Here is a 23143-nt window from a genome sequence, read left to right on the forward strand (position 1 = left end):
ACTGGTAGTGCCTTACTGTGCGGGCTATCCTTGCCTTCCACTCTCATTATTCGAATTGTTTTGGCCGCCAACGAGTGAAAGCTGCTACTACAGCAACAAAATTAAACTGTTTCACAAACACAATTTTACTCATGTAATGAAGCCAGGGGTTAAATAAATGTAAGGGTTTTAAATATGCAGGGAATTTGCAAACTGTATGGTCTAATCTTCCATGAAATTGTATACTTCAATTACTGTTGAACCAAATTCACCAAAAAGAGCAGTGTAAGGCCCTAACATTCTTTTTTTATTGAAGTCTTTCTTTTACATTTAAATTAAACTGATGATGAACTGGCATTATTTCCCATCTAGTTGACTTGTATTCTCTTCCTTTGCCTCTGTTGTTTTTTTGTGTTGTTTTGTGTGTGTGTGTGTGTGTGTGTGTGTGTGTCTCTCTCATTGGTTTTTCCAAATGGACAAGCTCCCTCAATATACCTAGTTGGAACATCTCAAGAGTGAAACATAATCCAGGTAGTCACAGGTTAAGTACAAAACAAAACAGTAAAGACAAACAATTCAAAATGTGAGATCTCACCACAAAATAGGCTTATATATTGTAAAAACAAAATAAATGTTGACCAAGAAATATGTAAGATATTAGAAAGACAAGCCATAAACAACAAGTTAGTTACTTCAATAAGCGAAGTGAAAATCCAAAGCCAGAGCATAAGATTTCCAGAAGTCCAACTCCAAAAGTGTAGGGTTCCAGAGGTCAGCAAAGGGTCCAACCCAAAAAGCAATACCCAAGTAGTGTTAAGCAGTGAATAACAGTAATAGGAAATAGCCGAAATAATTAGATAAATAGATCAGTTTGTCTTAGTCTGTCAGAGCCTTTTAATGTATGGACCGTAAGAAGCGACGCTATATCAATAAAACATAATAACCCATCCAGAAGAAGTAGTAAACTGGATAAAATCATAGGCAAAACATCATTTCTAAACATTTCTACATGTAAAAAATAAAAGTTACAGGACTGGAGACTGTTCCCAGGTTAACTTTAAAAAAAATACAAAAATACAAAAAAAAACATTGTTATTATTATTAATTGTTTTATATAGCACCATCAAATTCCATAGCGCTGTACAATGGGTCTACCAACTTGCTTTAATAATGGACTTTATTCTGGAATCCACATTTTGCTTTTATCTTGAAGAAGAAAAAAAAAAGCTACATGGTGCCTTATAAACATGTATACAAAATTTTAGGACTATTCAGTGTGGCTGAAACTCAAAAAAAAATTAAAAAAAATACTCCGTTAAAATGAAGCACAGTTAACCAGCCACTTTTATACAGAACAATGATTATCTGATTTTTATTTCTGTAACAGGGAGATACAGTTTGAGCCTTCACTTGATGTAGCTACCTATTGAAAATATCTGATTGTATCATGTAGAGAAAATTGTTCGAGCTGCCAAAGCCATATATTGTGGGGAAAGCTGAGCTGCGCAGACTGATCTAGTAAGACACTGTGGATGATTGTAACAGTATCCTCGCTTTTAGGTATTTTTAATTGCATTGCTAACTAACACAGTCGTCTGGCATTCAAAGAACGTTTAATGAATGATGTCTTTAGCGTAAACAACACTCCTACCTATTCAAAGATCTTACGAGGTTTATTTGGGTTTGAAACAAAATGTTCGCTATTAGATCCTATTAAGAAGACTCTATGCAAATGTGGTCTTTTTTCTTTATTGCTTTTGTTTCCACCAATTAGAAAGTATTCATATAATAATATATTTCATATGAGAGAAATATGGCCGCTATAGCTGTTGAAATGATTTCAGCTGATGGCGTAATTCTGTTAAGAATGATCCCAAATGCAAAATATTAAAACCTCGTATTTTCTTTTATTTTTCTTTTAGTGTTTTACGATGGGATAATGAGACAGACGTCTGTCAACTGGAAGGACATTTTGACATTGTTATGTGTGCCGACTGGTAAGTACATTTAAGAAAAGGAGGGGGGGGCTAAATGTTGAGGGGAACAGAAAAAAACAGATTTGCCGAAATAATTGTGGCGGTCTGCTCTCTGCCAGATGAGCTAAAACAACAAGTGAGGCACAAAACCACCTTAACCTCAACAAATTAATATTCATCTCCGTGTGACAGTTACGAGGTAGTTTTCTATCAGACAGTAACTTCTACCACATTATTTCCCCAAGACTGATCCTGAGAAGTATTTCCATTTTGTGAAATTGCTTCTGTTTCATGCTTGACGTATCTGTAAATGGACAAGTTAAGCAAATTGCAAATAATTATGGTTCTGGGAGGAACAGCCTGAAGAAGAGAGAGTTTATCAACACAAACAGCTCAATTAGCTTACTTGTTACTACAGATCTGACTATTGATATTAATGCAAGACTAGGAATCTGTTCTTTTTTCTTTTTTTTTCAACCAAAAAAAAACCAGTGAAGGCTCTTTCACAATGTGTTTTGACGAACACCTTCTTAATTAGTAGTCTCTAAAAATTCATGTATAAAAAAAAATGTCTTTGAGTGATGTATGGGCCAGCGTTGCCATATAATAGCCCTTTCAAGTTCTTTCATAGTGCTCAAGACCTTTACAAAATTCTTAAACTCCTATGTATCAATTGTGAGGGAAGTGTCAGAAATTATATTTGATATTTACGAAGATTGCTCGAGTATAGTAGACAATCATTAATAGCCAAGTAATAAAAGGTAACACTGTATCATAGTGTGCATTCTACGTCAAAATGATCCCGGCACATATAGTAACATATAATTAAGAAAACAAGTATTCACCATTTACCATTTAAGCCATGTACATTAAAGCCTATGCCTCACGGGGTAATAACAGGCCTTGGACTTTTTTGCCTTTTTGAATGCAATATATATAGATATAAAGGTGTACATAGACATTGCATCATCAATTATGCCATTATGCTGCATTATAGTTTCAAACCTAGGAACTTTAAAGAAAATTCGCACTTCACAACAAGTATTTATTAAGAATTCCAAACCATATTGTTATTTTTATATATTAGGTACATATTTTTTTTTAAAAAAACCTGAGTTTATAAAAATGTGTTTTTTTCCACATTTATCCCATTATATAAGAGATGTTCTTCCTAAATGCGGTTGCACATGTCCTGTGTACGATGTAGATAAAGGCACATAGCCCTGGAAAGTTTTTTGAATTTAAGTATTTATATGATTTTGGAAAAAAAAAATAGTATTTTATAGCATACTGATATGAAGTTGTTGAGTTGATGTAGCTATTTTGACCTTTTTTTAAAAAAAAAATAAAAAATCAGTTTTTCAACTTGTTAAAAGCATATTTTGAGATGGTCAGATGAACAATTGATTTAGGGAGTATAGTAAGAAGTGTGGCTAGGGGGTTAAGGCCTTGTCTGGACTGGTCATCTGGCACTCCGTAATGCCGGGTTGGGCTCCTGGCCCACATTGCTCCATAGACACCCAATTTGCCTCTCCAGTGTATACCCAGCCGCCGGCAGCACTTACGTCACGTGCCAGGGGCGCCTCATCTTCCCCAGTCCGGCCCTGGTGAGGGTTTACCAACACTTTTTATAACTTTGTATTATTGATGTAATTCAGTGGAAAAATCTATTTTATTTATACCATTTAATTTCTAAACATGTGTACTGTTTCTATACACATTATTGTGCCTTTTATTGTTATAGAACACTGTGATACACTCATACGCAGCCAACATTCTGACCTCCTAGATAAGATGGACATTGGAGAAGGAGGGAGGGACGTTGGACATGGGGCATGTGGCCTACATATTACCAATGGCAATTAATGGAATGGTCTTGGATGATTCATTGTTAGCTACAATCAGTTTTTATACATAACTTCCCATGAGTCTAATCACCTAATATTACCTATGTCATTATGTGACCCTAAGGCAATACCTGCAAATATGTACCTTACTCTAATATAGTAAATATTTGTGTATGATTCTGTTACTATGTGGCAGCTCATGTGTGAGGTCTCAGGAAGGTCCTTTGTTCAAAAAAGACAGACCTGGGTTTCCAACTAATCGCTGATAATGTGCCCCTGAAATACATCATCTGATTAAAATAAGGAGCTAAACAACACCATATGATTTCTACAAGTAATTTAGTAAATGCCTTCCTCACCAAATATTAGAATGGATACCACAGGTTTCATTGCACAGATGAAGTTAATGCCGGGCAGGATTAGACCAGATTAAGTATGAAAGTCAGATCAGAGAGCTGGCGGCCATGAGCAGGAAGGCAACAGTCTTTTTAGAGGCTTAGACCAGGCTCACATATGGATGTTTTCCAGATTATGTGGGTGAAGCAAGGTCTTGCCAAGAGATTTAGAGTTAAATTTGCTCTTCACACAAATATCAAAACAATTCTGGATTTTCCATCTTTTTGTATCCATGATACTCATAATGCATGACGTTATGTGCACCTACTGTGGATCGTTCTTGGGAACGTCTAAAATAAGTGCCAAAAAATTAAGAGGAATTGTGACTGAATACAGCAGAAGCAGCTATCATGTATTCTATTAATATCTAAATTACGTTTTTCATTTACTCAGATTTATATTTTCACATTTGCCTCCACCAAAAGCACTTACAGGGCATTTCATATAAATTTCCCATCGTGTCCCATAATCCTCCAGTGAAGTTTAGAATCCTGTTCTTGGCCCTAATAACCGAGATCTGAACCCCATCTACATTACATTACAGAATTGATGTTGTTTTGAAGGCAAAGGGTCATCACACCAAATATTCATTTGATTTCGATTTTTCTTCTGTTCATTCACTTTGCATTTTGTTAAATCATAATAAACTATTAACATCTTAATTAATATCTATTTTTGAAAGCATTCATTTATTTGCAGAAATAATTCTATTTCCCACATATAGACACCGAAAAGCCTTTATGCTTGCCTAATTGATGTTGAGATTAAGATTAATATTAACAAAGGTGAATGTTGATTTTCATTTATTTTTTTTATTGGACATTAAGTGGGTTTCGATGAAACAGATGCACAATTTAATTGAACAACTGCTGGATATTTTACTGTCCGTGAGCAAAACGGGGCATCATAAAGCTGCTGCAAGAATCCAGAGTCTCAATTCAAATAAAAGATGCATGGATTGCATTCCTTTTTGAAGTATTTCCAGCAAGGGTAGTATTGTCTGGTTCTCTGAATAGCCAACCAGTGGTACAGTGGGCACTCATTTACATGAAAACAAGCTCTATTCAGAAGGTAACAGTGAAGGCACATTGAGGTACATGTATAAATATACATGATTGCATTCAGCGAATGTTGGTGTCCCTAAATCATTCATATATTCATATTTACATTCACAAACACTTGTAAGACTTAAGTGCCTTTCTCAAGACGTTATTTCAATCCACAGATATACTCTTTCCTCAGCACATATGCAGAATACTCAGTGCTGTTGCATTTTAATAATCTTTTATTATTTTTGAAAAAAAAGGCACAAGGCCACATTCTATAATAATTCTTTTTCTAGAATAAGGTGTAAATCCTATACAAGCGTGTGTTCTGGGAGTTAAGACGGCAATTGTGTTATGTACCGGAAAGATATACTAACATTCCATTCCTATGTAACTACCAGTGAAGAAGGGATAAATGTTTTGTTCCGTTGGGTAAGAAGAGGACAAAAGGAAGGTGTGCAAGACGAGTGGTAAGAGCTTGTTGGCCTTAGTGTAATCGCAATTATATAGTTGGCCATTCAGATGGGAAATGAAGATGGAAGGAAGGTCCTTTTTTTAAAAAAGTAATGGGGAAATTTGAAAACGATCAGACACAGTATGAGAAAATGCCTTCAGCAGTGAATCAGGAGCAAATAGAAACAGTCTTTTTTTTCTAGTACGGTGAAAAAGGATGTTTCAACCGAGAGAACCCGAAGCTCAAGGCACTGGTGATAATTCCTTGAGAAATAATTGAGGCATAACAGCAGTACATGTGTATAGAACACTGTACCTTATCTCCCAAGTGTCCATGTTTAAGAGGAATCCAAATCCTCCCTGTCCCACTTTCCTCCCTGATGTCCCCCTTTTCTAGGAGCTTGGAATGTTTGCTGGGTATAAGTGTATCACAGTGTCATACAGCACTAAAAGTGAAAATAATGTTTATAGAAACAGCAGGACCTACTGGCGTAACTGCAGGGGTCTAACACTAGGGGGCCTGATGCAACCCCTGCGACCCTTTCTTGTACCCTGTCTCCTTGTACCGGTTCAAAATTGTTTAGATCGGTGCAGGTCAGAAGGGCCCCTTCTAAACAATTTCTAGACTAATCATGACCCTGAGGTAAAACTGAGACTGCTCGTGCAGTGTGCGTGAGCAGCCAGAGGGAAAACTGCAGGAGCGGTGAGAGGTAAGCGGGGTGGGAGAGAGGTGTGTATATGTATGTAAGCATGGATGTGTACTTGTGTGTGTGTGTGTGTGTGTGTGTGTGTGTGTGAGCATGGATGTGTACTTGTCTGTGTGAGCATGGATGTGTAACTGGGGTGAGATGGAGTGCGTGTTAGTGAGTATGAGTAAGTTTGTGTAATTTGTGTGTTTACATGTGCTGTATGTTGGAAGGAGGGGGCAAGGGGAAAATAAGACCAGTTGTGTGAGGGCAATGATGGTACAGACTAGCTGTTGAAGTTGGGGGGCCCAGGGGGAATTTTTGCCCCAGGGCCCTATGGTTTCTAGTTACACCCCTGGCAGGACAAATGTGCACTGGAGCTTCTAGATATATATAAGTGATTCTGCACATTAAAGTATATGAACTGATGCTTTAGACAGACAGACAGACAGATGGATAGATAGATAAAGCTAAAGTAGTCAATGAAAAATTATGTTTTATATTATTGTACAAATATGTTGTGTAGTGTTTTTTTGGAGTTTGTTGTTACAAAAATAAAACAATACAAATAAGCACAATATTGTAACTACAACATACAGAGCCATAACCTAGGAATTTTGGTCCCCGAGGCCAGATCAAGAGGTTGCTCTGTAGGCTGATCTAAAAACCAGAAGCCCCTGCGTGGTGGTGCAGGGGCATTGATGCTGGGCGGCTCAAGCTGCCCCCACTTGCCCAATGAAAGTTACAGCCCTTCCAATATACATATTAACCCATATACAGTGGATATAAAAAGTCCACACACCCCTGTTAAAACGTCAGGTTCTTGTGATGTTAAAGAACGAGACGAAGATAAATCATGATAAATCAGATCTTTTATCACCTTTAATGTGACCTATAACGTGAACAATGAGGTACCTCTGATGCTTTGGAAGCTCTCTGCGGACCATGGCTTCTGCTCTGAGATGCAACTACGCAAACGTCAGGTAAATCCTACTAGAACAGCCAACCTTTATTTGTGATTAATCAGAGTCACTTTAAATGATGGCGGGTGTGTAATGACCTCTATTTTACATGAGTTTGAATGTGATTGGTTAATTCTGAACACAGCCCCGGTTATAAGAGGGTGTGCACACTTATGCAACCAGGTTATGGGGAGTTTTTTGTTTAGTTTTTCCCCTCAAATATTTCAGCTTGTTTTGCAATTGAATTGTTCACGTTATGGGTCACATTAAAGGTGGAAATAGTTCTGACATGATTTATCTTTGTCTCATTCTTTAACATCACAAGAACCTGGTATTTTAACAGGGGTGTGTGGACTTTTTATATCCACTGTATTTAGAATGGCATAATTTACTGCCTTTTGATCCACACAGGAGCATTAATTGTAAGACGGTGACTGCTCGTAGGTCAGGAATAAGCCATATTATCTTAGCTGGATCCTTAGCTATTTCCAGGACATGACATCTTTTACCTTGGTGGTGTTGAGCAGCTGGTTTGAGGCTTCTTGAATTACTTCTGAGACGTTCATCCAATTTGTCTGCTCTGGATATTGCTGAGTTTCATTGCATTATTGGGTTCTACCTGCCTCCTGATTTAATGCTTTGATTGTTTTGATGAGATCTTTGCACTGTAACAATTTATATATTTTTCTATGATCTTATTCAATTACATTTCTATTATTACATAACTTTACACTGTACATGATTCAAATTAGTGATTCTAGTCGTTACAGTTCCACCATAATAATAATAATAATAATAAATAATAGTGTATCTCAACATACAAACTAATAGTACAAACTGTTCGATTTGAGCTATACTCTTTAAGGTAAACAGAATAATCTCCTTAAAATATTAAGAATAAGAGATCAAGCTCGGATTGTAAACTCTGCAAGACTAATGAAACATTGTCTTCCTTTCTTGCCAAACCTTAAAAAGCATACATTTTTGGTGCTGTATAAAATAGTTTTTTTTTTTTTTTAATCAGTCTTTTTATTTATTTGTGACAAAAAAAATAGAGTTTTTGCCACACAGCCATTGAGGATGCACATGCAATTAGCCATGTATCTGTCGTCCACGGTGTCATTAGAGCGTAAAGCCCATTTTAATCTAGATTCTCTCCTCTTCTCAATGACAGCCTGTTTCTGGATCAGTACAGAGCCTGCCTGGTTGATGCAATAAAGAGATTACTACAGCCCAGTGTAAGTATGTTTCTATTTTCTCTTCAATACTGGCTTCAGAATAATTAGTCTGTGCACAATGATTGAGACAGTAATGGAATGGCAAGATTAATGTCATCTAATACTGTAATACTTATTATGTCCAACTTCAATTGAGTCCTCTAATCTACCAAAATTCTTCCCTAATCATAAAGTAGGAAACTTCTTATACTTGGCCTCGTGATAAGACACACAGCGGGTAGTAAAATAAATGAAACCGCTTCAAAGATAGCGTGAGATTATATATTTTTTTTATCAAAGGGTTTCTTAAGTATTTTTCCCTTGATATCAGTGTATTTGCATTAAAGTAAAACTAAGATGTTTAAAGTTTTCAGTTGCCTTCTGTGACATAGAACCCCTTCAGCAGATGCCCCTGGCATTGTGTGTAGTTGATTTACATAGTCTATAGTTAAAACAATTGTCCTTTCCTTTTGATATAATTACAATCTTTTTACAATGATATTTATTTATTTACTTACACTTTGGAGACACATTTTTCATAGGGTATGGTTCCGCTAAATACAAAATGAGAGAAATTAGTGAATAACCAAACTAACTAAGCTAATACTTATGACACACACAGGGTGTTGGCTACCCTGTGCTCCCCATCTTTTGAGGGCATGGCCAGTCAGCCGTAGGGGTGGCACTCTGGTGGGCGTGGAGTGGCACTCTGGTGGGCGTGGAGTGAGACTCTGGTGGGCATGGAGTAGGTGGGGAATAGGCAGTAATAGGTGCAATGTGGGGTGGGCATGTGTGTGTATATGTTCACCTTGGTGAGATATATGCCACTTTGCACAGCTTTAGTGCTCTTAAAGCCCAGTGGCCTGATCAGTGTACTGATGGTCCTGCAGATTAAATGGAACCTGCTAGATGTGGAGAAGCCTCTGGGGTGATAACACATGTTCAAGGAAAGGATTTGCTTGAGCTAATACGACTGCTCACATAAATCTCATAAAATCATAAAACCCCTACAATCAACAATTTGGCCTTTCAGTTCTATTTTTTGTATTTTTTTTTAACCAAATATTTGGAAATGAAATATACTATACTTTCGCTATACTAAAGACTGAGTGGACGTGCATTATTCTGTGCTAAGAGATTCTACGAATTGGAGGCATCCAGTTCACTGTGATAGATAAAGCGTCTCTTGTGTCTGACGTGATGAGGTGTGACGCAGTGTCTCCCCCTGCTGCTTGGAGGACAATTACTTCCCTCTGCCTACATAAAACACCTTAGGTTCTCTCAATGGCTGCAAACTCTGACCTATATAGTTGTGAGGGAGCAACTTTTATTCAAGACATGTTTTCCTCTTTAAGTATTTTGATGCAGCCTACATGATTTGCAGCAGGTATACAGAGAATTGGAGCCGAAGTGGTTTGTGCTGTGAAAGGGCTATGCGATGCCTGACTTGTTTTCACAATTTTCACCACCTGTGATGAAGCTCTGATAGAACACAGGTTTTCACTTTAACTTTCAGATGAAAGGCGTGCTGGTGGTTATGCCTGCGGTATGCTGCAATGCACCGCTAAAGTATATTCCTGCTGTTCTCCACGAATTGATTGTGAGTTTATTTGTCCTTATGCTACAGATCGCTGCTGCTCTTCACGGATTGACTTTGTGTCTTTAATACGCAGCAATGCACACCGCCTGTGAAACGGTTCCGATGGGACGCTGAGCTCAGCTTTCAGCTTCCAAATAAAAGATGTTCCCTATGCGACGCGGGTTATGTTTTCAATCTGCTGCTTTGTGCAGAGATAATATATTATCTGCTTCCCTCTATGAAATGGCTCCGGTTGTTTCCACATTTTTTTCACTGAAATATTATTTCTGCTAATGTCCACTTTCACGTTTAGGATAACACTTGGGAACATTCCCTGCTGTTCCTAGTACCATAGTCATTTTTTATGCCTCCTAGCTATATGTTTTGAATTTGATTTTAACACCAAATAAAATTTTTTTTTTTCTTTACTCATTTCCAGCCTAGCCACCGCTAGCTTTCAGATTTTTACCCTCAAATTTCCCCTTTAGTAATCTATCAGGAAGACAGAGGCAAAGAATAAACTATAGCGAATTGATCTAAATGCAGCGAAACTCCTTTTGTCCTGCTTGCTTTTTGCCTTAATGCCCTTCTGCTGGCAGACGTCTACTCTTACCGCTATCAGCTTAAACAGGAGCTCTCCAGGAGGAGTGACGGAGGACCTTCTGGGCGTAGAGGTCAGAATAAAGAAGAATAAGAACATAATCTCTTTCCATGGTTCTTAGTGTGGAAGAAATGGGGACCAAGTGTGACCACAATGCGGTTTTGCCTTATGATTACTATATGACAGTGTGTCAGGAGAGCACTGTAGAGTCTGTCAGAGAAGCTCCTCATTACCTTTGAACACACAGAGAGCTTTGAAATAAGCTATTTTCAAACTATAAACTTCATACGGCGACGCCTGGATCTATAAGGGTCTGCTTGGCCCATCTTAGAATTCTGGAACCCCAGGGGTTTTGCTGGGAATTGGGGCTGAGGACATTGGTTTTATTCCACCCTGAAACTAAGAGAAAAATAGCCTAACGTCCGTAAAATGTATGAACAAGAAGTGAACAGTGTGAGTCACAGGGGTTTATTCATTAAAGACAATTCTTTAAATATGCAGCGAGTTGTGGTTTTAGCTCCTTCGCCTTTAAAACTTGGTGTTTTTATGCGTAACCCTATTTGCAGGCCATTTCACGGATCTGGGTGTGCAAGTTCCAGCCATGCGGCTCGAGAGATGAGGCACTTTTTTCCTACAACCTTTACATTTTCTACATTTTCTTTATTGACAAAAGATTAGCCATACCGTTTTCAAAAAGCATATGTCCAGCTGCTATTGAGTTAGACCTGTTCTTAGATCTAGATGTTTCCAATTAATAACACTAGAGTGTTATAATATTTGAAACAATGAGCACGTTAACTAGCGGCAAAACTACAATTCCCATGATGCTGCCCAAGCAGCTGGCTATAATGCCACCTGTTGGCATTTCTTGGCTTAAAAAGAAGGGGAGAAAAAAAACAGTAAATTAAAATGAGGCATCCCTATTAGCATACCTGGTATTTTCCTCATTCTCCCCGCCCCCTTCCCCTCCTGGTCCCAACCCTTTAAAGGCTGTCTGGGGCTAGCCCCGCCTTCACGCACGCGATGCCCCTTGCAGAGCCCTCCCAGAAGAGGAAGCCCCCGGGTATCCCACCCTGGGAAGTTCCCTGGTATACCTGTTGGTACCCTGAAGAGTTTGCCAATATATATACATTTATAGATTTGGCTTAGATTCACTTTGAGGTTGTTTTTCTGAAATTTACCTTCAGCTCTATAAATAATTGTATATAAATGTGTCATTTCTTTAGGGAAAGGCAGTGGTATTTGCCCCATCAAGAGGGAATACGTTAAACCAGTTTTGCAATCTTGCAGAAGCAGCTGGATTTTCTATCCAAAGACATGAAGATTATGATGAGCACATATCCAACATCCACTCCAAGGTTAGTTCTCTGCTTGAGATAGATAATACTTTAAGCCACATTGCATTTTAAAGAGATCATGGTCTTTTTTTGGCAGGTAACACGATTAAAGCAGTCCATAGGTATGCTGATTCCAAACAGCATCTTAAAAGTGATTATTTGGTGTCCTTACAACCGACTTTATCTCCACGGTGATAATAAATCTGGCGTTTGAGTTTCCATAGTAAAAATGAAATGTTTCTGTGTGTTACATTAATATTTATGCTATGCATTGTGTAAAGAATGTATATATATATAAATCGTAAGGAAACAGGGATTAGCATTAGCATAAACAAAACAATTTACGCATAAACTAATCTAAGTGTGAGATATGCATGAAATAACCAGAAGCCTAATGTCTAATTGTGTAATATCATACCTCAAATCCTTATCTCTGCTTGCGTTATGGCTGGGTCAGCTGGCAGCTTCAGACGGCTAAATCTCGCACAGAATTTCACAGCTGTGAGGTTACATGTCAGATCGAGGAGCTACAAGATTTAGGTCAAAAGCACTTATCTGTGATTTCTAAGCTTGCTTACATAAAGCCACTGCTACGAGTACTACTTGGGTCATTATTTCTAGGTACAAACTAACGCGTTACACAGGGAGCCGTGTTCTGTCACCAACTCCTGTTACTTGCACTTGAAAAATACTTCCCTTATACCTAGTGAGTATACAGAGAATGCAATTACAAGCGCAAACTCCTTTACTGAACATAAGTATTGGTTTATTGGGGTTGCTCCAGGGACACGTTGCCATTAAGTGGCCTAATTCAGGGATATCGATATGATATTGAGCAATACAACAAAATGTTTTGGGTGCCAGGGTAATAGAAGCTAAAAGTTAAAGCATAAACACATTTATATTTCTTTACCCCTGTTTGAATAATTTTCCTAGAACGTTGTTTCTCAAGCTGTTCCCGAATTCTACAGAAATGGCATCTGTAAAAAACAAACAAACGTGATTACATTTAAGATGAAACACTGGACCAGGAACAATTTATCTAGATGTATTAATGTAGTTTGGTGGTAAGTGGTGCCCAGCAGCTTTCTAAATACAATCTTAACAACATCAAATGTTTCCATTTTTACATATTTTAAGTAGTAAAAGTTATCATCTCATGCACAAAAAAATTGCACTTTATGGTTTCAATTGTATTTACAGATTTTTTATATGTAATAATAATGACAAATAATGAATACAAGTATTTCTGTTTGCTGTAAATATCGCAAGAAGGATTGAAATTATCGTAAGTGGCAATACCCAGAAACGCATCAAGCACATTATTCATTTGGCAGTGATGTTGCCCTCATTCATACATTTGGGTTTGTATACGCAAAAGGGGCATGCTAAAAAAGTGACGGGGCGTCTCCAATCTTCTGTATGAAACCAAGTTGCAGTCCTCAAAAGTGCATGATGGTGCCAATCCCTGGTGCAGTGCAGTATTCTTTTCACCTTCTAGAGAAAACGTACACACACAAGCATATACTCACATACATGCATACACACTTATTCACATTCACTTACATGCATACACACATACTCACCACACCTGGGAACTCTCTCCCATACCCACACCCCCCAAGGAGTTCTCAGGTATGATACTCACACACATACGTACATGCACGTGCACATTTACATACATACATTTACATACATACATTTACATATGTCGCACAGCTTGGCAGATACAGTTTATTTTGGCAATACCAAGACGTGTGTTAATATATATATGTCTTCAGTGCTCCACCGCAGTGCTCGCAGCTTCAGTACTTATCGCTAGGATATGACATCACATCCTGGTGCTCAGCCTGCATACTTTGTGAGGGAGCAGTGAAGCAGCAGTCCTCGCGGTCCCTTTATTTTGGGCTGATTTAAAAAATTAACGGGTCGGTTGGCAAACTGGCCGTGTGCCACAACGGAGGCCTTGGTAGGCCAGTTGTTTCATGCATGCCATTGCTGCTCTAGACTAAGAGACAGATGCCTATCGTGTCCCAGGAGGCACTCTTTGATCAGATTCCAGACAGGAACTGCCCATGGAACAAACCACTGGAGGAAGGGGGAGTCTATTCTGCTAATTTTATCTTAACTTTTACTGCAGCTTCTCTGCTTCTCATCACGCGCTGATGCACGGAAGTGATGTTGGGGCTACGAAGGACAATGAGTTTGGGGAATGGCAGCTGTGGATGGGCGCATGAGGATGATTATTTCGGCGAACCTTAAATACTAACGTATATGAGATATGTTAATGTGTTTTTTTTTAAACTTTCTTTAAATTCTTTTACCTAACGTGTATAATTTGTAAACACTGCACCATTTACCCTTGCTTCAGTAACATTAACCTAAAGTTTAGATGACCTTTCTCTGCACCATTGGGGGTTGTTCCCTGAACTAAATTAGATGTAAGCATTTCATAACAGTGTTTCGAGTTAATGGCTGTTAAAAATTGCTCATGGACACTGACGTTCAGAGCATAACTAAGAGCTTTCAATATTCAGAAACTTTTAGCTTTTGACACTGCTGAACGTCTGCATATATTAACAATACATTATATATTTAGTGTATTTCCTTATAGCACATTAAGATTGTTCATTACATTTATCTTACATCTAACTGCTGTTTGTCATGGGTCGAACCCGGGGATTTCTCAGGGTAGGCTAGCCCCAGGTACAGTACGCCTAATCCTTTTCTGTGCTTCGGAGATAGGACTAACCCTAGTTAGACTTTAAAGGGACAGGAAGTGAACAGGAAGTGGGGGTGATTGTCCCATGATTTTTATATGTAAGAAAAACAAAAAACGTAAGATGGCAAATCCTTTTTATTGGATAAAAGTATCAAGGAGGAATATTTCCATACTAGGTAGGAGGCCCTCTTCTCCTTTTGTACCAGTTTGTTATTGTTTGTGATCTTTAATTATTTTACTGACTTTGTTATAACAGCGCTACGGAATCTGCTGGCGCTATATAGATAAATGTAATGTAATGGTGTTCAGCCAGTAATAGCCATGTATATCATGGGAGCTGCAGTTAGTTTGTACACTAACTACAGTTACAGTTACCAGCTACTATTCCTACCATTGCTGGCTCAACATCATGGAGGTGCAGTCACGAAAAGTTAGTGTTGTGCAGTGTAGCATTGGAAAAAGTAATTAAAAAAAAGGCTAGTGGTAGTTAGAGAGTATAATGGGACACTTGGTAGTTTTCCGGCAGTTGCGGTACATTTGCTTCCATAGTGAAGGGAAGGAGACCGAATACAGAGAGAGAGGAAGAGAGCCGACCAAACCACCCTCACAGCAGATGGGTGCACAGAATAAAAAAAATAACTTTCTGGCAACTTATCAGGTGTGGTTTGTGCCTCTATGTCTAGTTAACCTACTCTAAACCATTCCTGCCTCTCCTGCTGCTGATGCTCTTTGAATTTCGAGGGGAGAGGCGAGTGCCATGGTGGGCTTTAAAAACTGAGCATCCCTATTTCAGCTTTACATAAAATAATGCTGAGTAAAGCATTTAGAACAGAGTGGGGCTCCACACATTTCTACTTTTGATTCTTACTCAAAGGATGTTGCAGAACAGAGTGGCTCTGAATGTATCAAGTAGCCCATATTTAGATGTGATTCCTATGGAAGGAGGAAGGGGGCTAGCAGGAATCCACCTGTGATCCATCAAGTTTCCAGGTCAAGGGTTCCCAGGTTTTTACAACCCTTATTCCTTTCATGAGCTAAGGGGAAGGAAGGCATAACGTAGCATATACCATCTAATTTCCCCCATGAACCAGTACACACAAAAAGTTTCCAGATTAATTATTAATCATTAAGTGATTAATTCCCAAAACTGAAAATGCAGGTAACACTGCTGAGCTTTTTTTAACTCTCAATTACGTAATGGAAACAGTGTGCTCCGTGTCAGTAACGTCTGGGCGTCACGTATTTCACAAAGCCATTTAAAAGAAGAATAAAATATTTAATGTATTGCTTAAATACACGATTTTATTGATAAACACATTTTCTGTTGCTTCTACACACATTTATTTGAGTTTTGGGTCTATAAAACATTGATATCCACAAAACATTTTAAGCATCACAAAAATAGGGGAAGACAAGAAAAATGCCATTAGGGTCCTTTAAAGGGACTGGTCCTTCAAAACAGGGACACTTGAGACATTTGAAGTAGTGCTTCCCTGTGATCTATAGGATGCCATAGCTGGATAAACCCTTTCAAGTGTTTTTATCCTGAGGTCACCATAATCTTTTACAATGAAGAAACGTCAGCATATATATATTGCATTCTTTAGCAGATGGAACCCAAGAGATCCGCAACTTCTTGCTGGCTATTTATCTCATAATCAAATCCACATTTATACGGTATGCCGCACATAAGAGCCTTTAATATAACATCAATGCTATATGCTGTACAGAAAATTACGGTTTGATCTGTCGTGCCCTCTACTCCAAATAATAAATTCAATTACTCCCCTAACAAGTCTGTGCAATGTTGTACATAAAAAAGGAGAAAGGAATTGTGTTCGTATCAGTTTTACATATCTAAAGAGTACTTATTTAACAAATCTACTAATTAGATTTCTGCAGTTGCTGAGTACAAAAAAACTCTCTAATCTTTCGTTATTGTTCTCTGCACATTTTGATGGTTCCTCGTCTATTCAATTAAATTTGGGTTAAGTACAAACTATCTTGCACAATGAAGTTATGTTTTAAAGTGTTGTAGAATACTAAAATGAAATAGTAACTTGGGACTTGGGAGGCTAAATAATGCTAAAAAATCTCATACATAACTAAATATTAGATATTAATCTTTGTTATATATGGCAAGAACAAATATAAAACCAGTGGCTTGTTCTAGATCAGAACTAATGCCAACCCAAGGCTATTAGCAAATTATTAAATGGACTAATGTAAGTGGCATTAAATATTTGGACACCTATATATCAGTATACAGTTAAAAACATTGTAAGCCCTCTTCTTCATCTGTACCCGTATGTTTAATACCTGTTAATGATATTTAAATTGTCTTATTTATTTCACTTTCCCCTATTATAACCGTGCTATGGATGAATGTGATGTTCTAGTTTCTTTTGACACGTTCTGCACTCTGTAGCAGAATCACCTGCCACCTTGAGGATGATAGGAATTTTGCTGCTTATTCTTAAAATTGCCGCGTGTTCAAGCAAGCATTGCTGGCCTTAAAAATGACTGCAGTAAAGCAGCTTTAGCGATCAAACAACCTGGCTTTCTCAAGGTAACACCGTAAATATTTAGGACTTACTTTAGCTACCCGTATATCTGGAATTTGTTTTCCAGGTTTTGGTATCAAACTTTACAAATGGCAAGTAAGAATAATTATAAACTTTTAAGTAAATGAGGATTTTTTGATAAAATATGTTGTTTCTTTTCAGCAGTTGCCAAAGATCACATATTGGAAACATTTTAAGCATATAAATGTGGAAACGATTAAAAAGCTTTTTTACGCACATCTATATGTTTTCTGTATACGCCATCACTAATGCCACACCAGCTGCCTCTACAGTCTCCTCTATCTTAAAGCACTGCAACACGTGTAAGGAACCATGGGGGGTATGGTGTTGTTAGTCGGAGTCCAAACAAGCATAGGGGTCACAGAATTAGGCATCCAGAACAAGTGCCATACCTGCAGGTTCCATAGTCAAGCCTAGTCTGGTACAAATACCAAGACAGATCCAGATGGCAATCAGGCATGGCGGACCAAAGTAAAATGCAGGGATACGGGCAAAGCATAATACAAAAACAAAGACAGAAACAAATAGGTTTTAGAGCTACTCAGTATTACCACTATTGCGAAAGTCTGGCCAAAAGATGGGAGCGTCCCGCCGCTTCACGGTACTTCACTCCTAACGTTAAACTAAACAGCAGGACACCAAACAGGGGAAACCGAACCAAGGTGTTTAGGGTGAGGCAGGTTAAATACGATAAAAAGAGAGACATAAACTAAGACATGCAGGGAACTGGATGCAAACTACTGCCAAAGCCCACTAGACATGGAGCCTGACACCATGATGCACAGGTACGCATGTTTTGGTGCATGTGTATGCTGAGAGACGTCAGAGATGCATGTAGCCTCATCAACAAACTGTTTCTACGTTTTTAGACGTCTACACTTTATTCCAAAAACTGGTATCTTTTATTCAGTTCCTGATTTCTTGACCTTCTGGATTGTTAGCTGTTTTGGAGCCGTTGCCTGCTTCTCAATGATTACTGTGAAATGTTATTGATGTCCTCCTCTATCTGTATCTTGACTGCTGAAACCATCTTCTCCATTGCCTCGCTTGTTTTTGTGTGACTGCTAAGTCATCTGTGGTATGGTGGCTTTAACATGTCTCTACTCTTTGCGGGAGTGGCTTCTTGAAGTTTCATTGCAGAAACATCAGACATTATGGTCTCTGTGTTGTCCATCTCTTTGCAATTTGAATCCTTCCCTTGGTGATAACCATAACAATGTTGCAAGCAAGATAGAAGGCAACCGATATTTAAATTTTTTTTGCTATTGCTAAGACAAAATAATCAGAAATAGTTATTACATACACAGCGAAGGGTTAAACTTCTACTCTAAAAAAAAGTGGTGACTACTGTGGTGACTACCTTTTCTAATGCAGGTGTACGTAATAACATTCAATCTCATAATAAATACTTTAATTTTAAATTTTATAGTGTCTAGAAGTTTGATTTGGAAACCAGTAGCCAAATAGTCGGTTGCATTGCGTCCATGCATTTAAAGGAAAAAAGTTTAACTAATTTGTAGGACTCTGATTCCACCTGTTCTGTGGCTAAGCTTACATGTCTGTTCTTATTTAAGTTTAAAAGGGTAAAAAAAAACACCATAGATTTGTGGTTACTTTAGATACATTGAAGCAGTAAGAGTAGGAAGTCTTGCTTTCTAGATGTTGCAGTCTAGGATGGACGTGAGTAAGCGATACAGAAGCTGTAAGTGCTCAGAAGTGGAATTCACTCCAGCGAAAGACCCCACAGGGAAAAGAAATGGATCAGCTCTCGGGGTGAACCGTTTCCCTCCTCTTGCATTGTGATTAAAGATTTCATAGCTGGCCTCTTTACATTTTAGTGTTCATTTTACATGGCACTAGTTTTTTATTTTTTTTATAATTTTGCAGCCTGCAGATCAAGACGCACATATGAACTTTATACTGTGTTCTAAATTTAAAGTCCAACTAATGTTAAAAATATGGCACAAAACTCCTCTTTCCCTTCATCGTGGTCAATAATTTCATTCTTTTCAAGGCTGGAACATGTTTTGTGCAACATTGTTGTGTAAATTATAACTGCCAGTCCCTTGTTCATCGGGAGCTTTTGTTAGATTTCCTGTTCACGCTGATAAGTACAACTCAATATTTCTGCCTGGTTGGCAGGATTGGGTTTTTCCGCCCGCATATATCCTTCAAGCCTCATCTTCCCGAGGATGATTTTTGCTCCAAAAATAAGAAAAGGCGTTTCCCTTCAGGCTACATGTTATCCTCTTATCCCTACTGTTTTGGAATAGAGCGTAACCAGCTGGAGAACTGTAAGAAGCCTGATAATGCCGCTATTTTCTGCTGTCCTGTCTTAATCTTGTTACACAAATGGTTGTGAAGAGATTCATGAATTTTAATTTTGCCCTCTGCATTAGCACCTCATGTCACTCATACACAGCTGCATTCTGCAAGGAGTTGTCCACCCCTCCTCCTACAACAGGGGGAAAAAATTAGTTACAATCTTGGCAGTAAAGCAAGTTACAAAAAAAAAAAAAAATTCTGCAGATTTAGGCAACCACCCATGAAGCTGATTAACAGTCAATGATCAGGAGGAACAGCTTTACCTCTTAAACTTTTCACCTCTCATTGTTAGCTGGGAAATTTTATTTCCGTTTACAAAGCAAGCCTGTAATCAAAACTGTACCATGCTACCCTATATGCAAGTGCTTTTGTTAAAATGTCCTAAACCGTGCCACCAGCCTTCTCTAGGAACCAAGCTATGTGTAAGGTATGTTACGATTTACACCTTTTTGGGTTTTATCAGTTACAAGATTTTTCTAGTAAAGTTAAATGTATTAAAAATATAATAAAATGATGGCAGAATCATTTGCAGTGTAATTGTGTGATTCAAAAAATGGAGAAAAGTCCAAAGAAAACAAAAGTCATTTTTAATCACTCATTGATTGTATTATTATAATGTTAATTCTAATTTATTTGTATTTTTTTAAATAAAATCTTGGAAAATATTGCATCTTATAGCTCTGTAAACATCATTGTGTCCTTTCATCCAATTTGTAGCGACATATCTCTAATTTGTATAGTACGGTGTTGATAATTATGGGTGATTTCAAGGGTCAGCAGGATTGATTCCAAATCACAGTTGCTCTACAGTCCGTATCGCTGCGCATGTTACGTCTTATTAAAAGAGAAATGTTTTATATGAGGCTTATTTGTTCTCTTAATTCTCGCCAATCTTATTTTGTACATTAAATTGTTTTTGGTTAGAAGGCATTTTGTGCTAGTATGGTGTGCAAATCTGTTCCTTTGTACACACTTAAAACAATTAGTCTTTTTTATTCACATTTTATGAAATTGTTTTTTTCTGGCACCCACTGTATTAAGCATGTACAATTTTTTTTTCTATCTGCACTACTGTACATTAATAAAGTGTGGGGACTGTCACTCATGTACGAGCAAAAATATCACTATATTTAGTGTAACAATAAATATAATCAGTGACTTAAAAAATATTGAATAAAAAAACAAAAAATGATCTCTGCAAAATAGCATCCTTATGAGGTCGCAGCAGATTATCTATAGAATCACCTGTGGTTCTGTATTGTACCATGCATATCATGTGACCTTTTAAATATCATAAGCAATCGCTCATTCTTAGGGCATCCCTAACCAGAATGCTAACAGACATATGCACTGTGTGCACCATAACACGTGTACATCTGCCCGTAATATTTTCTGAATTTATTTTGCATTAAAATCAAGCATAAAAAAAAGATGTAAATTGTGTGCTGTTTACACAACCAACTCATTCTACTTACAACACATTTGATGAAGAACATAATTGGGTCTTAACAAATTGCTGAGACTCACAAAATGAATATCTTGCTACAGAGAACAGTTTCCCTGCAACGCACATTAACCCTTTCTTGTGAGTCCACCAGCAACTAACAGAGGAGACATATGAAATAAAAACAAAAAAGGCATTCCATGCCATCCCTGATTTATATATTACTTTGCAATGATTTATTTAGCGCCAGCAAATTCCATAGCGCTGTTACAAGTGGTGGAATTAATTTAAATAACACAATAACAAACTGGTACAAAAGGAGAAGGGGGCCCTGCGAGCTTAAAATCTAGTCAATCTGATATACATATATAATCAATATTTACATTGTTTTATTTCAGATGGCATATATAGTCTTCTAATTATGACTATGCTGTTTCACCATTAATTTGTCCAGTTCGTTAATTTTCTTGTTATTTGATTTTTTTTCACAGCTAAAAGAAGAAGAAAACGCAGTTTATGATGAGAACATCCACTATCCTATACTTGTTGTTCTTTCCAAGATTACATAGAGAAGATCTTCCTTGTTTAAACACGCTCCTGAGCAACGATTTAACCATTTATTTCAAACCACCTTTTCAGCATGACACAACAACAAATTTCTTTAATAAAATGAGTCCACATTTTAGTAATATCTCTTCGGGGATAACACTTTTTTTTTTTTTTTTTTAAATCAAGTCATAATAAAAATAAATAATTTAAAAAATACATTAAAGTGTTTTATATATTTTTTGTTGTATTGAATATTTTTTTAAATTAAAATCAGATCCGACCGTTATTTATTTAACTTATTGTTTACAACCAGTATGTATGTGTGTATGTATGTATGTATGTATGTATATATAGATATATATATATATTTTTTTTTCTTTTCCCCATGGACATTTCCTCTTGTATGGCTATAAGAAATCAGTGTATCAGACAAAAGCTTCATGATCTGACCATTTGTCCTTTGGACACAAAAGCTCACCCGGCCCTCTGCTCCTCCTCCTCAATTATGTGTGATTAGTCTCAGTATGTTGAGTCAAGAAGGGGGAGTACACTGAGTGCTTATTATCTGTTTATATACAAGAAGAGCACATTTAGGGCCTCTCTAAGGAGGAAAAGTGAGCTCTAATAAGATTCCAAATGAAACGGGTGTTCTTTTGGAACCTCCCAGTAAAACGTAGCTTGTTTTAGTTATGGAAATGCTGAGTTCTACTGTATGGATATGTGTTAATTAATAGAGGCCAAGCTTCCATGATTGCGTAAAAGGGATACAAGGTTTTACAGTATCGGTTTTTGCACTGAAGGAAATTGCCCATTTTCACCTTTTCACAAAACACAAAATTTACAATAAAAATACAGGAAATCCATATATTTTTTTCACAGCTTTCATCAACCCAAAAAGTGTATAAATACACATAATCAAATGTTATAAATGTTTTTTTTCCAAGAAGGAAAACGTAGTAAAAATCTGGAAAGTGTTAAAATAGAAATAATACATTGTAGGATCAATGTCAGCAGATGTGAAACAATAAGGTCCTGGTTATGCGTAACAGCAAATTATTTTAAGTTGGCAGTATAAAAGACAGTGACTCACAACTAAAAAAGAAATAAAATCCATGAAGGTTTCTTATCTCTGTATCGAGATACTTCAGATTAAAGCCTGTGGTTTTACATGATTTCTGACTAAACAGTCTGGCACTTAATCTCATGATCTCATGCAAATAGCTCACTATGTTTGTATAAAACACAACAAGTATTCCTAATCCATATATATATATTAAAATCACAAAAAGTATAATGCACCCATAAGCACATTATTAAGTTCCATGAGATGATGAGGAGAGTAAGCACTGATTGACCTTCCTACCTTAGTAATCTGAGATCTCATGTAGATTGTTATTTGGGGTTAAAAAAATGGATTTAAAATCTTTGGATCTTCTGTA

At 37.3% G+C, this 23143-nt stretch overlaps 1 protein-coding gene across 1 annotated transcript in view; it reads left to right on the forward strand.

Moving 5' to 3' along the window:
- Positions 1 to 21878, forward strand: part of CAMKMT (calmodulin-lysine N-methyltransferase) — a 143624-nt gene extending 121746 nt beyond the window's left edge. The window contains exons 8-11 of the mRNA XM_053458884.1: positions 1902 to 1976; positions 8520 to 8583; positions 11969 to 12100; positions 21647 to 21878. Of these exons, the coding sequence (XP_053314859.1) occupies positions 1902 to 1976; positions 8520 to 8583; positions 11969 to 12100; positions 21647 to 21724 (349 nt within the window). The 3' untranslated portion in view covers positions 21725 to 21878. The remainder of the gene's footprint in view (positions 1 to 1901; positions 1977 to 8519; positions 8584 to 11968; positions 12101 to 21646) is intronic.
- The last annotated feature ends 1265 nt before the right edge of the window (positions 21879 to 23143 follow it).

Source organism: Spea bombifrons, chromosome 3 (assembly GCF_027358695.1).
Source record: "Spea bombifrons isolate aSpeBom1 chromosome 3, aSpeBom1.2.pri, whole genome shotgun sequence".
NCBI lineage: Eukaryota > Metazoa > Chordata > Amphibia > Anura > Pelobatidae > Spea > Spea bombifrons.